Source organism: Oryx dammah, unplaced genomic scaffold (assembly GCF_014754425.2).
Source record: "Oryx dammah isolate SB20612 unplaced genomic scaffold, SCBI_Odam_1.1 HiC_scaffold_23, whole genome shotgun sequence".
Lineage (NCBI taxonomy): Eukaryota > Metazoa > Chordata > Mammalia > Artiodactyla > Bovidae > Oryx > Oryx dammah.
In genome coordinates, this window is record NW_024070207.1 from 37,342,809 (window position 1) to 37,357,524 (window position 14,716).

The 14,716-nt window shown below is 43.4% G+C and overlaps 1 protein-coding gene across 1 annotated transcript in view; it reads right to left on the bottom strand.

Moving 5' to 3' along the window:
* Positions 1 to 1,590: 1,590 nt before the first annotated feature.
* HS6ST2 (heparan sulfate 6-O-sulfotransferase 2) overlaps positions 1,591 to 14,716 on the bottom strand; it is a 379,384-nt gene continuing 366,258 nt past the window's right edge. Inside the window, 1 exon segment of the mRNA XM_040265271.1 lies at positions 1,591 to 4,729. Coding sequence (XP_040121205.1) covers positions 3,832 to 4,729 — 898 coding nt within the window. The 3' untranslated portion in view covers positions 1,591 to 3,831.

The following is a 14,716-nucleotide window of genomic DNA, read 5'->3' on the forward strand; positions in this document are numbered from 1 at the left end:
AGAAGCAGTCCTCAGAACAGGACAATAAAGCTTGGAGTTGCAGATCACCAGCCTAGCCGAGTCTGTTGGTCTCTTCTGTGTCTCAGGCATGGGGAGAGTACAATGTCTAAAGCCTGGCCTGTGAGTCTTTTAGAGTTCTTTTCACTTCCAATTCCCCACCCCATGAAACAAAATCATCTGTGCCAGTGGAACAGTTCTTTAGATCTCCCACCTCTCAAAGACAGCCTTGGTTTTACTTTGCTGTAACTCCTATTGAGAATCCGAAGTCCTTAGAAACTGGGCCAGTTGGTTATTTCTTCATTAGAGCTCCTCTCCGGCCTGCCTCAGTATCCCCTTTCCACAGTCTCTGTGCCCAGAAGCAGAGTGCAGGTTTGCAATGTTTTCCCCATTCCAGCAAGTACTCTCCAAGAATATCCTCCTGGAGGGTAAAGAAAAATCATCTTTATTTCCTAAATATTTCAAGTTCTTGAGTCTGGAGGGCTACAGTCCATGGGGTTGAAGAGTCAGACACTACTGAGCAGCTAATACTTGAGCTCTATATTCCTGTTCACAGTTCCTCCCAAGAGGAGATCATGGGGCTCTCTGGCAATCAGGAACTGTGACCACCCAATTACTGCTCAGTGAACACTTGATGGGCAGAATTTTGTAAGTATGAATAGTTGGTAGGCTGAGTATAGTTAAACTCCTCAAATTCTGTAGCTTTCTTCCCTCTAATCCCATGATCTGGAATCTAAATTCTCTTTTGAAAAAGACAAGAACAAATCATCCCCACCCATAGTCATAACCACAATTAAAAAAAAATATGTACATTGAATATAATTAGAAGACATTGTCTTCATAACTTTCAAAGCCAATACTTTAATGCTCACCTTTAACCTATATCCCAGAAAGAGGGGATAGATAAAAAATAAAAAAGTATTATTTTTCTTTCCCACATACTCTTAAATGTCAAGTATTTCGTTGAATAATTTTAAATTAAAACACTCACATATTTCATTTGCATAGCATAAGGGATGGAATGTCCCCACCAAATTCATGTGTTGAAACTCTAATCCCACTGTGATGGTATTAGGAGGTGTGGCCTTTGGGAGGTGATCCATGGGAGCCCTCATGAATGGGACTAGTGCCCTTATAAGAAAAACCCAGAGAATGAGCTAGCTACTTCCTGTGGTACGAGGACACAGCAAGAAGACAGACTTCTGAAACTGGGAAGAGAGCCCTCATCAGAACCCAACCATACTGGCCACCTGATCTCAGACTTTTGGCTTCCAGAACTGTAGAAAATAAGTTTCCATTGTTGACAAGCCACCCAGTTTATGGTATTTGGGTATAGCAACCAGAGCTCACTAAAACACATAGCCAACTTTGTCTTTCATGGATAACTTTGTTTTATTAAAAAGAGAACACACTCTGGACCCTCAGAGGGAAATACCCAAGGTTAAGGTCATTGGCACATGCTACATTAGAGTGGCTCATCTCATCTCCATATCTGGTGGCCAAGAGGAAAATAAGAAACTCCTTGAGAAAAGAGAATTCTCTCTGTGATGTCATGATGTCTATTGGCTGCAAACTCTGAAATCACGAAATAACTCAGCATCTGTAATTTAAACTTTATTTTATATCTATTGTTAAATTACACAAAATCAGTAAATGGTTTGTAAAGCTACATCATTGGACAGATGTTTACAGTTGAAGTCATGGGATTTACATGATGATGACCAAAATGTATATTTATAACATCCCCTATATACAATAAATCAGTATAGACAGAGAAAATGCACTTAATCTCTGCAAACCATGCACACCACAGCAATAACACAAAATATTTTTTTCTGTAACAAGCTTTTCCACTGGCTCGGGCTTCATCCTGCTTTCCAACATTACCTATCAGCTTTAATAGCAAACATCATCCATTAAAGCAAAACGAAACTGAAATACCACAGTGATCTACAGAATCATTAGTTTAAAAACACAAAGTACACAAAATAGTTTCACTCTAAAACAGTTTGACTTTAAGGTATTTTGGATTTTGAAAATTTTTTTCCTTTCAGTTTTCCAGTTCTCAAATTCCCAGGACTGCGATACTGTCAGGCAAAACAAAATTTCGATCTACTGATACAAGCGCAGAGTCAAAAACATTTTTTAACCCAAGTACTCAGCTTCTTGTCCAGTTTGTGGCCTTATTATTACAGATGAAACTAGATCATGCAAATGAGCAGATTGTACAAGATGTAACTTTACAAGTCACATTTCTAAGCATGTCCCTCATGAAAACATAAATGCCACTTGCAGTTGCCTTTCTGATTTACAGCCAGAGGCTTAGTGTAAGTCCTTATGAAAGGATAGCAAAACCCGTAATGTGGAAGCTGCCCAGAATCAGGATGTTTGCTAGCACAGTGGGTTATATACTTCTTTTTGGCCCGTGCAATTCAAACTTGATACCCTGAAAGTGTTTTTGCACAGACTTCCAATACCAAATCACTTTCTTCAACCCATATACTTCCGATGTTTAACCTCACTGCAGAATACTTTTGCCTTTTGTTTTCTCAAAACTAAAGCTGGTACACGGCTCACCCAAAGTATCGAGGTAAAGCTTTTGGTGTTACTGAATAACGTTGGCTATCCTAGTGCTTATTCCAACCTTGTTTTTCTCTTGTAATTGTCTACACTCTGTCAACATGAAAAAGAACTAATGGGCTAGAAAGAGCCAGCCCAATTGGAAACATTACAATAAAAATGTACAAAAAGTAAATAATGATTCATTCACATTCAGGTTCAATTCTATCTGATCAAGAACAGAATACTAACTTCAGCAATATTTTAAGACACGCTATCCTGTTCAAGAGTTTCTTGATAAGGATCTCACTACACAAACATTGATAAGACAATTCTATAGAAAGAAAGTCCTGACTTTAATCCAGGATTATATATCACAATAAATTCAGCAACACACCATTTAGATGATGAAGAAAGATTCTAAAACGGGTTAGTTTGGAATGAGCACAACTCGGAGAAGCTTTAAAATGAATGAGAAGCAGCGCCAAAAAGATTCCAGAATTGTTGAAATTACAGTGCCCAGAAATCATCTGGAAATTAGATCTTTACATTGGTACTCCATTTGGAAAAAGTGTTTGGATTAATATGAGATACACCCTGTTTAAAACCTTTAAATAGCAGAAGGTAGAAAAAGTTTAAAATTTCAAACATTTCAAATAACAAGATGAGTCTCTTTCTACTCAAAAGCCAATATTTTTACATAAAACTGCTCATGTTTGGGAGAGAAGTTTTCCATTTTCTACAATTTGGTAAACTCTACCATCAGTTCTTATTTTATTTAAATAGATTCTTGGTTATAATCAGAAGAAAATGAAGTTTCGTGTTTAGTTTGTTTTATGTTATATTCATGCTTACCCCTGGAAAAAATGTTTGCTTCCAAGATTGGGTTTCGACAGTGTATCATGAATAATGTAAAGTCCATTTCTTAGGCATAAGTTAAACATTTTGTGTTTCCATTTTGTCCCTATGACTAATTTAAGAACTTCTTAACATATCTAAACAGCAATTTCTGGTGAGTCTGGTTTGGCTTTTAGATTTTATAAATACTCCAACAAACCAAAAAAAAAAAAAGGTAATTTAATTACATATTGAAATTTGTTTTACCCACGCACAGTAGAACACTGAATTGAAAGGCAACTGTAAAGGCGACATCTTAACTTTTTTGAACTTCCAAACTTTAGGAAGCAGGATGTGTTTGGACGCTCTCATGTTTGAGGATTTGCCCTATTTTGACTGGCGCTTTGGGAGAAGTGTGTGAAAGCCTTTGGGAGCCACTTAGCGCCATTTCTCTACGCTGCCTATATAGTCATGTGTGCCGTTGCTGGTGTTGCCATCGCTCTGCTCTTGGCCTGGATTCTGCTTCTGGCTTTCCTGGTTCTCCTTTGGACTTGGATTCTGACCCGAGCTCTGAGTCAGATTCTGAATCAGATTCTGAAACAGATTCTGAGTCCCACTGTGACTAGCATTCAGGTTTGGGTTCTGACTCGGTTTCTGACTCGGATTCGGGTTCTGGCCCTGACTCTGGGTCTGGTAACGGGTCTGAAGGAACCTTCCCTTCAGAAATTTGCGTTGTTCCTGACGCTTCCGTCTAGCTTCCTGATGCTCCTTCTGCCTCATAAACTGATACCTTTGCAAAAAGAGATCTTTTGCGTAGCTGTACAATTCCATATCCAGAAAATTCAGTCCCTCAATACGTTTTTGGAGTTCCTCATTGATTTCTACGCTAGAGGCCCTAGTGGTGTTATACTGGGTAAAGGGAGAAATAAAGTTCATGTTGAAGGTTTTCTCAAACAGATACTGGGTCTTCCGCTGAAACTCAGTGAGGCCGAAGAATGCCATGTGCTTCAGATTCGATTTGGCACTTTCCAGGAGGACCTTGTTCCTCTGCTTTTCGGGCATGACTGACAGGTTGTAGCAGCCAACGAGCGTGAGGTCGGAGAGCATGCGCACCTGGCGGTTGTTGGCTAGGTTATAGGGACAGTCCATGAACTCTTTCAGGGGGCAGCCGGACCAGTCGTCTCCAGTGTAGCAGCTGGGCAGCTCTTCAGAGGTTGGGGGCCTGCCGTCGCAGACGTGGAGGGACGCTTTCCATGTTGCCCCTCTCTGGACATGCCTCCACTCACTCAGGTACCGGGACACTGGGTCGCGGAGGATGGTGATGTAGTGGAAGTTCCTGTGGACAAAGCACAAAGGCCGGCGGTCAGGGCTGCGGCTGACACAGGTGGAGTCAGGGAAGAGGCAGGGCATATTGATGTTCACTGGTCGGGAAGGGAGGCCAAAGTAAAATGACGGCAATCTGGTGGCAGCTGTCCTGTGGACTGTGCTATTGTTCCCTCTATGAGGCCCGCTAGCCTGTCCAGAGAGCTCCTTTTTAAAGCATATACATCGGGTGGAAAGGCCACTCCGCCTTCCTCCTTCCCCCTCTGTTTCTCTCTCTCCAGCTAGTGACAAAGTCCTCCCAATGACCTCATTTATTTCCTTCTCCCCACTCCCAAACTCCCATTACTGCTCATGAAATGGAGACTCGATGGAAACGATTTTACTGAAGTGATAAGAGGTTACAAGTACTCAAGTTCTAATCTTTCTTACTAAATACACAAAAGCATTCTTCTAATAGCTAGTCTAATCAGGATATCTTATTAACAAAACCTTGTTGAAAGAGTGTCTGATATGGTGCTTTTGACTCTGGCTGCTGTCATAACATCATGGCTCCTACGTGATGGCAGTGGAATGTGAAGATAGGCAGGGCAGCCCGGAGCCTCCAGAAATAAACACTGTGGTTAGTTACTGACTGAAATAGACATGGTAGCTGCCAATGGCATATATATAAGTTACTACCTCGGTATCTGCCTTCACTCACGTGCTAATGTTCCCAGCAGAGGCAAGTTAACTCTATTAGTTCCAAAATGCCCTTTTTCTTTACCCACTGAAAGGACACCGAGATGTCAGCATGTATGGAGGCTTTGCTGGGTTACTGTCTTCACTTTAAAGCTGCAAACTGATAAGAGTTCTTTGCTCACATAGCAGACTAGTAAACATTTAAACCGCATACCCACACACACCCATATAGAGCATGTGCACTCACACTCACACACACTCACACACACACACACACACAGCAGAAGCATCCTGGCTTATGATGTGATCAAGGGAAAACCAACTTTGCAGCTGTACTTTAATTAAGAAATGAGCTTCCACTCAGGTTCAGTGGATGAAGGATGAGGTCATGGATGGGCCTGTTGTGGAAGGAAGATGACAATAAACATTGACTATTAACATTAATTTCTTAAAGGAAACCTGGGGAATGGCTTGTAGCTTTTCTGAAGTTTATTCTTTTCCACCTGAGGGATGCTGCTTCTGCACCCAGGAGTGAGGAGCCAGATAGAACCAAGTCAAGTACCCGACTGGCTAGGTCTGCTGGCTGATGTCCTCTGAGCAAACATTCCTCCCAAGTCTTGGCCTCTGAGCAATTCAGGCACCCTGGGATCTATCCTGTGTGCTTCTCTTCTATTCATGGTGTTCCCTCTGCCTGGCGTAACCTTCCTTCTTTAACTGGAAAATTCTAGGCATCCTGCAATTTCCAGTCCAAGTATGATCTCTCCTCCGAGAAAATTTATCCCACTCCTGCTGCCAGTCATCATCTCTTCTTCAGTGACACTTCCACAGTTAACCTTTGCTAAATATTTTTGATACTGAATCACAGTTATTTGTTTGTATTTCTGTTTAGAGTAGGTTTTCTGCAACAAGAACTCTACATATTCTTCTTTAACTCTCATCTCATCCTTTTCAATGTTGTACCAGACAAAAAGCAGAATCCCAGTAACTCCTTTAATTACTTCTTTAATGAACTATCCCAGGGAAGAAGGAAAGAGTTGGGAACTGGGAAGGTCATGCCTCATCATATGAAAAACTCTGGAGAATCTAAGTGACTGGAAAAAAAACCATAAAAAATTAAAAATATCACCTTCTATGATATCGTGGAGTAAACAAGCATGGGACAGAAGAGAAGCATCCTGGAGTGAGGCTGGAGGGGTGGCAAACCCACGTTGACTGGCCTCACTCTTTGCCTGGCTGCGGCCAGTCAAATTCATTTCTGTAAAGACCCACTGCTAACAACTAGCAGCTTTTCTTCCCCAGTAGCCTTGACCAACAAAGGTGACTGCTGTTCCCATGGGCTCCAAACTTCTATTCCTTGCTTTGGTATTCATTCATTCACTCCTTTGGTACAGATTTATTAAGCCTTCATGCTAGGCCTGAGGCCACAGCTTCATGGCAATTAGTCTGATTATTTGGAAAAAAAAGAAATTTATGAAGACCAGTGACACACTTGGATTAGTCTTTCAACCAGCTTTTCCAGGCATGCATTATAAATGGGTGTTTAAAAGCCCCATGATGGAGTCACCTTCATGCTCAGCTGACAGTCCTCCAGCCCACATTTGTTTTACTGATTTAAGCCAACAGTGACATCTTCTGGTAAATTCTAGAGTGCACTCCTTGTGCATGCCTGTGGCTCTGCTCCCTAAAAACTCTCCCTTGTCCTTCAGAGCAGATAGATCATAACCACCAGGGTTAGTGTCTAAACCAGTAAGCACCATCCCCACGTGGAGAGAGAGAGGAGGCAGACCAGGAATGCAAAGGCGGATATTGACAGAGCCTTTCAGGTTACGGGTGTGTCCCTCCTCCAAACTGAAGGTCTCTCCTAGTGCCTATTTGAAAGGAGGGCCATCCAAGGTGGGCAGCCTCAGGGTCTCTGCACTGTGGGATTATCACAGCAGCAGAGAAATTAGAGGCGTCTGCACGTGTGCATATCCATATGCTGGTAATGACAGCTACTCAGATGCCAATAGCTCTGGAGAGTCAGGGATTGCCAGCAGCCCTCTTCTTCCAAGGAAAATAGGTCCAGGGTGCCAGACTGCCTCAATTAGAAACACTTGATGTTGCTCAGAAAATAATCCTTGGGTGAAAAGGAAGATCAGCCAAAGGTGGGTCTCCAGGAATGTCCAGTGGCCTCCCAAATGGCATAGTGTGTTGGAGGTGGAGAGGCAGGTGCAGATAACACCTGGAAGGTTTCACAGGGCTAAGGATTGAGGATGCTCATTATTCTAAGTGAGGGGTTGTCAGGGAAATGTCAGAGAAGACCCCACCACACCCAGAGCAACTGAGGGTGTGAAAGCCCAAGCCAATGGCACAGTGAGTGGAGAGGCAAAGGAGCACTGAAACATAGGTGGCAGTCTTCCTGTGCTTGTTTGCTCAAGCATCTGTGTGACTGGCTCTGGAAAAGAGCCTGATTATTGGTGTTCAGTTGCTAAGTCATGTCCGACTCTTTGCGACCCCATGGACTGTGGCACGCTAGGCTTCCCTGTCCCTCACCATCTCCTGGAGCTTGCTCAAACTCATGTGCATTGAGTCCGTGATGCCATCCAACCATCTCGTCCTCTGTCTTCCCCTTCTACTCCTGCCTTCAATCTTTCCCAGCATCGGGGTCTTTTCTAATGAGTCAACTCTTTGCATCAACTCTTAAGCCTTCATGCTAGGCCTGAGGCCACAGCTTCGTGGCAATTAGTCTGATTATTTGGGAAAAAAAAGAAATTTATGAAGACCAGTGACACACTTGGATTAGTCTTTGTGGCCAAAGTATTGGAGCTTCAGCTTGAGCATCCCTCCTTCCAGTGAATATTCAGGGTTGATTCAGGAAGAGGGCCTGGAGATGCCCACAGATAAGTCACAGGGCCCAGAGGGGAGCATCCCTATCTCATGCGCTATTAATGACTGGAGCGGGCACAAGGCACCATGAAAGCCCCTTGCAGTGATTCTCAGCCAAGCCTAATAATAGAAGGGTTTCTGTAGCTTTATTTTCAAAAACAAGGAAGAATTAGATGAGGCAAGAAGAGTGAAATGGAGTATGACACAGAAAGGTCAGAATGAGCAAAGGCATAAAACTAGCCTGTTGTGTACAGAGGAAGAACACAAGAAACCTCTTACTGGGAGTTACTGGCCAGTGGCAGGGATGGAGGGTAGAGAGGCAGCCATGGACAGGGTCATGGAAGGCCTCAGATGCCACATTAAAGAACTGAGACTTCTGGGATTTCCTGGCAGTCCAGTGGTTAGGACTCAGCACTTTCACTGCCTAGGGCCTGGGTTCAACTCCTGGTCAGGGAACTAAGATCCCTCAAGTTGTTAGGTACAGCCAGAAAAAAGAAAAAAAAAGAATTTAGATTTATGAAGGCAACAGAGAGGCCTTTAGAGGGTTTTAGGCAGGGGAATGATATGATGGAGCCTGTGTTTCAGAAAGGTCGCTGTGTATGGTGTGTGGTGGAACTGGGGAAGTGAGTTGACGTTACTGTAGAAAATGAGACAGAAGAAAACAGGGCAGACTAGGGAGGCATTTGGAGGCGGGGTTGAAGTCACAAGACTTAGGGACAAAATGAATGTAGGGGAGAGGGAGGAGGAGGGGTAAGGGGGCCTCCCAGGTCTCTGACTGAATGGACAGATAGGGCCTCAAAGAGTGATCTGGGCTTAAGATGTGGAGTTGTCAGCTGCAGACCTTGAGGACTGACTTAGAGAGCATTTGTTAATTCCACATGTGTGGCTTCAGGTATTGGAAGACAGCATTTCAGAAACCCCGTGGCTTCTCTTCTTTATGTTAAATATAGTTTTCAACTATTCTCTCCACTGCTTCAGGTCCCCTCACTATGCTTTTGTTTGCCTCTGGACATATTCCAGTTGATTGGAATGTGCCCTCTAGGCACAGTCTGACAAGGAACAAGTAGGGCAGTCTATCACCACCCTCATTCTCGACACCGTTTCTCTTAATGTGGCCTCATATCACATCAGCCATTTTGGCAGATGTAGCACACCGCTGACACACTGTCAACTACCTTCTTTCATTGTTTCACACGCAGGTCATTTGAAAACCCACTCTACTTTGTCCCGAACAGATGCAGTTTGTCTGTGGCCCCGTTTAATTTCTTCTTGGTAGAGGAAGTCTAAGGCTGTCAAAACGCATCTGGATTTTGATTATATCCCCTGATATCTTCACCATATCTTCTTGTCTTCTGGCAATGCCTGCATCCAAGCATTGATCAAAACAGAACAAGATGCAGGCGAGAGCAGGTCTCTGGTAGTTGCTGGAAATCTCCCCTTCAGGTTGATAAACCCAAAGGGTGCTGCTGAATGCTGTTATTTAATTTTAAACAAGTGAGCCAATCTCAGCCACAGAAAAATCACACTCAGCCTGTTTCTGAGTAGGGATTGGACAGATATATCTTGTGACCAAACATGTCACTTCATTAGGATGACCAGGTGTCACATCTTTAGAGTCGTGACTCCCCCTCAGTTACCCATGTTGATTTAAAGACCCTGTTTGGTGCCTCTATGCGACCATGATGCCTTGACAGGCAGGACATAGTGAAACATTTGCCGTCCTCTGCAGGTCCAGGCCAACTTTTGCTTGTCATTGGTAAATAAATGTGGAAACAACAGCAACCAAAGAAAGAGTGTCCCAGGCAAGAAACCCAGGGGCCATCTTTGACTCCTCTCTCTCGCTTACCTTCAATGTCTGAATTTTCCCTGAGTCCTGCTGATTCTAGTTCTTTAAAAAAAAAAACAAAACCACTTTTATTAGAGTATAGTTGCTTTACAATGTTGTGTTAGTTTCTGCTATACAGTAAAGTGAATCAGCTATATGCATACACATATCCTCCCCCTTTTTTTAAATTTCTTTCCCATTTAGCTGATTACAGAGCACTGAGTAGAGTTCCCTGTGCTATATAGTAGGTTCTTTTTAGTTATCTGTTTTATACATGGTAGTATATGTCTGCCAATCCCAATCTCCCAGTTCATCCCACCTGCCCTTCCCTGCTTGGTACCCGTACATTTGTTCTCTATATCTGTGTCTCTATTTCTGCTTTGCAAATAACTTCATCTATGCCAGTTTCCTAGATTCCACATATATGGGTTAATATATGATATTTATCTTTCTCTTTCTGAACTCAGTTCACTGTGTGTAACTCTGTTCACTCTGTCTCTAGTTCTTATTAGCTCCCAAATCCATCCTTTCTACCATTGCCTGGGGTCAAGCCCTCATCACTTTTCTACCTGATCACTGTATCAGCATCCTGGCCCACCCCCCTGTCCCGGACTGACATCCAGTCCACACTCTCATATGACACACATCTGACCTACCACTCCCTAGTTAAGACCTCTTAATGGCTCCCTATCAGTTGTGACATGAAGTGCAAGCTCTCCACATGTGCCCCATAGCCTTGTGGCTGGCCCCTGACAACCACCTTTCTTTCTCTTCAGTCTGATCTCTATTAAGCTCCCTCGACACGAGTCTTTCTCAACCATGAGTTAATTCGAACCCTCCCCACTTCCATTCCCTGACCCTAGGACATCTGGAAATACCTGGAGACATTTCGGTTGCCACAACTGGGGAGTAGGTGCTACCGACATCTAGTGAGTTGGGTCTAGGAATGCTTCTAAACATCCTACAATGCAGGCTAGTGGCCAATTATCAGCAGTGCCAAGGCTGACAAACCCTGCTCTATATTCTATGCTCCAAGTAGGCAAAAGTAATTATAATGTTCTACATTGGTTCCAGGCAAAGATCATACAGGTCCTTTCCCTTTGTATATGGAGTGCCTGCTGTTTGGAATGGCTCCAATCTGTCTTTTGTAGATCACCTGGAAACCTCCAAGACTAAACTCAAAGACTGCCTCCTCCATGAACCTTTCCTTGACCTTCCGGGGTAGAGTTACCTACCCTGGTATTCCTCTGTTTCAACTGTGCTGGTATTCTCCCATTGTAACATTCAGCACAATGGGCTGTGATTGTCTAGTGATTTGTCTGCTTCCCCCATTGCACTATGAGCTCTAGAAGAGTAGGGACCATGTAGCATTTATTAACATAAGCCCCTGGGGCCTGGAATAATGTTTGACATAAAATAAGTGATGAGTAAAAGACTGTTAATTGGATGTCTGCAGCAGAAACAGCAGAGCTTATGGTGAACTCACAGGAAATGCCTGTCGCTGTCTTTGATACAGAAAAGCCACTAGATGTCAGTATGAAATAACAGAACTACCATTTTACACCTGTGCAGGAACATTTTACGGGGCTCTAGCTATGAAGGATATCTAGTTACATTTAGCACTTGTCCCTGACTTTCTGTGTAGTAGTCCAATTTTAAAGAAGGGTGGGAAGTTTAAAGACATTAAGAGTATGTAAATAGATACAGTGACAGACTTTATTTTGGGGGGATCCCAAATCACTGCAGATGGTGACTGCAGCCATGAAATTAAAAGACGCTTGCTCCTTGGAAGAAAAGTTATGACCAACCTAGACAGCATATTAAAAAGCAGAGACATTACTTTGTCAACAAAGGTCCATCTAGTCAAAGCTATGTTTTTTCCAGTAGTCATGTATGGATGTGAGAGTTGGACTATAAAGAAAGCTGAGCACCGAAGAATTGATGTTTTTGAACTGTGGTGTTGGAGAAGACTCTTGAGAATCCCTTGGACTGCAAGGAGATCCCACCAGTCCATCCTAAAGGAGATCAGTCCTGAATATTCATTGGAAAGACTGGAGCTGAAGCTGAAACTCCAATACTTTGGCCACCTGATGTGAAGAATTGACTCATTGGAAAAGACCCTGATGCTGGGAAAGATTGAAGGTGGGAGGAAAAGGGGACGACAGAGGAAGAGATGGTTGGATGTCATCACCGACTCAATGGACATGAGTTTGAGTAGACTCCAAGAGTTAGTGATGGACAGGGAGGCCTGGCATGCTGCAGTCCATGGGGTCCCAAAGAGTCGGGCACAACTAAGCGACTGAACTGAAATGGGTAAAATGAGAACCATACAGTTTTCATGTTCATTGAAACAGACTATCCTGAAATAAGTACCCGAGTTCTAAGTCACAGATTTTGAGACTTGGCAGAGCAAGAAGAAACTTTTGAGATGGCAAATCATCTAAATCAATGTCTTTAGTTTAGAGGTAAAGAATTCAAGGCTTCGACAGCAAAGATTTGCCCACAAGTCACAAATGGCCAGTGGTTCTCGGGAATCAATCTAACTGCAAGGAATATTCCTGGGCTGAAGGCATATATTTTTAGTAGTTCCCGTCTTTGTGTCTGTTGATTACCTAGGATGGTATAATAAAGCATGCCCAGAACAGACCAGTAATCCTTAAAAAGGGGAGGCTTTTGGCTGCAAAGAGAGGGCATTTCCTTATGCCAACTAGTTGCATAGCATGGAGCTGGGGGCATTGGTGTCTGGCACTTAAACCTGTGGTTCAGATAGTAAAGAATCTGCCTGCAATGCAGGAGGCCCAGGTTTGATCCCTGGGTCAGGAAGATCCCCTGGAGGAGGGCATGGCAACCCACTCTGGTATTCTTGCTTGGAGAATCCCATGGACAGAGGAGCCTGGTGGGGTACAGTCCAGGGGGTTGCAAAAAGTTGGACATGACTGAGGACTAACACTTTCACACTTACACAGTAACTTACACATCAACTTACAACAATACTGTGAGTCCAGTATTGTTTTTCCCATTCTGATGATGAAGAAGCTGAGACTAACAGAGAATGTGATTTGATCCAGTGCCTTGCCACAAGTTAAGTTGCTGTTCTTGTTCAGTCATGTCTGACTCTTTGCAACCCCATGGATGGCAACACACCAGGCTTCCCTGTCCTTCACTATCTCCTGGAGTTTGCTCAAGCTCATGTCCACTGAGTGAGTGATGACATCCAACCATCTCATCTTCTGTCACCTCCTTCTTCTCCTGCCCTCAATCTTTCCCAGCATCAGGGTCTTTTCTAATGAGTCAGCTCTTCGCATCAGGTGGCCAAAGTATTGAAGCTTCAGCTTCAGCATCAATTAAATAGGATTGCTCAGATATGAACCAGTTTCTCTGTGACTGTAGAACATGTATTCTCTCCATCCTACCACTGGGACACAAACCCAGGACTTCTATGAACAAGCTAAGGATATGGTTCTCACATCATGGCCTGGAATCAGCAGCATCAGCATCACTTCATAAATTGTCAGAAATGCACATTCTTGGGTCAAACCACTGAAGCAGAAATGCAGGGGCTGGAGCCCGGCAATCTGTTTTAACAAGCCCTCTGGGAAATTCCCTGTTAGTTTCCTGGCCTTCCCTAATAGCTCAATTGGTAAAGAATCCACCTGCAATGCAGGAGACCCTGGGTCAGTTCCCTGGGTTGGGAAGATCCACTGGAAAAGTGAGAGTCTACCCACTCCAGTGTTCTTGGGCTTCCCTTGTGGCTCAGCTGGTAAAGAATCCACCTGCAATGCAGGAGACCTGGGTTCGATCCCTGGGTCAGGAAGATCCCCTGGAGGAGGGAAAGGCTACCCACTCCAGTATTTTGTCCTAGAGAATTCCACGGACTGTATAGTCCATGAGGTCTCAAAGAGTCAGACACTGTGTGGGAAATTCTGATGCACGTGTGTGCTTGAGAACCACTGTCCTAGGCATGTGGCTTCAGAAATCAAAAGTCCCTCAGAGATCCCGGGGGTCCCCAAAGTGTGGATAAGTGACCCCAAGAGACAAAAGCATGACAAAACAAGCCTAAGGAAGTCCACTGCTGTCCAGGGAAAGCCCAGAGAACTTGGCCTGAGCAAAGTTATGAAGATTATGCTGTAAACGTTTACCTTTCCTTTAAGGCCGCTGGTTCACGAAAGGCCACAATAAGTTTCTTACATCACTCAAAGGGGAAATAAATATAAAAGCCATTTTTTTAATGGAAGGAGACCACTAAAATTGTACAAGTTAAGGTCATAGGAGCGATCAATAAAAAGTTAATTTAAGAAAGGAAACAAATTCTTAGCCCAAATCAATAGGACTGAACATTTTGTTATACCTGTAGCTTAGTTCTGTATTTTAAAGTTCAGCTTTTGCACATCTTGTTCATGGAGTAATGATTAGTAGTACAGAAATAAGAACTGTGGTTGGTGGTCCTAAGTAGACTTCAGAGTGGGGCTCTACATGACATTGAGTCATTAATGCTGAAGGTCTGGGCTCCTTCCTTGGTTGATGATGTTGAAACCAACTGCACGGAACCTCCCATTGCATGTAAATGACTAGGTCAAGGCAAGGAGGATGGCTTACAGATCAAACAACATTAATATGTGAGCAACATTAATA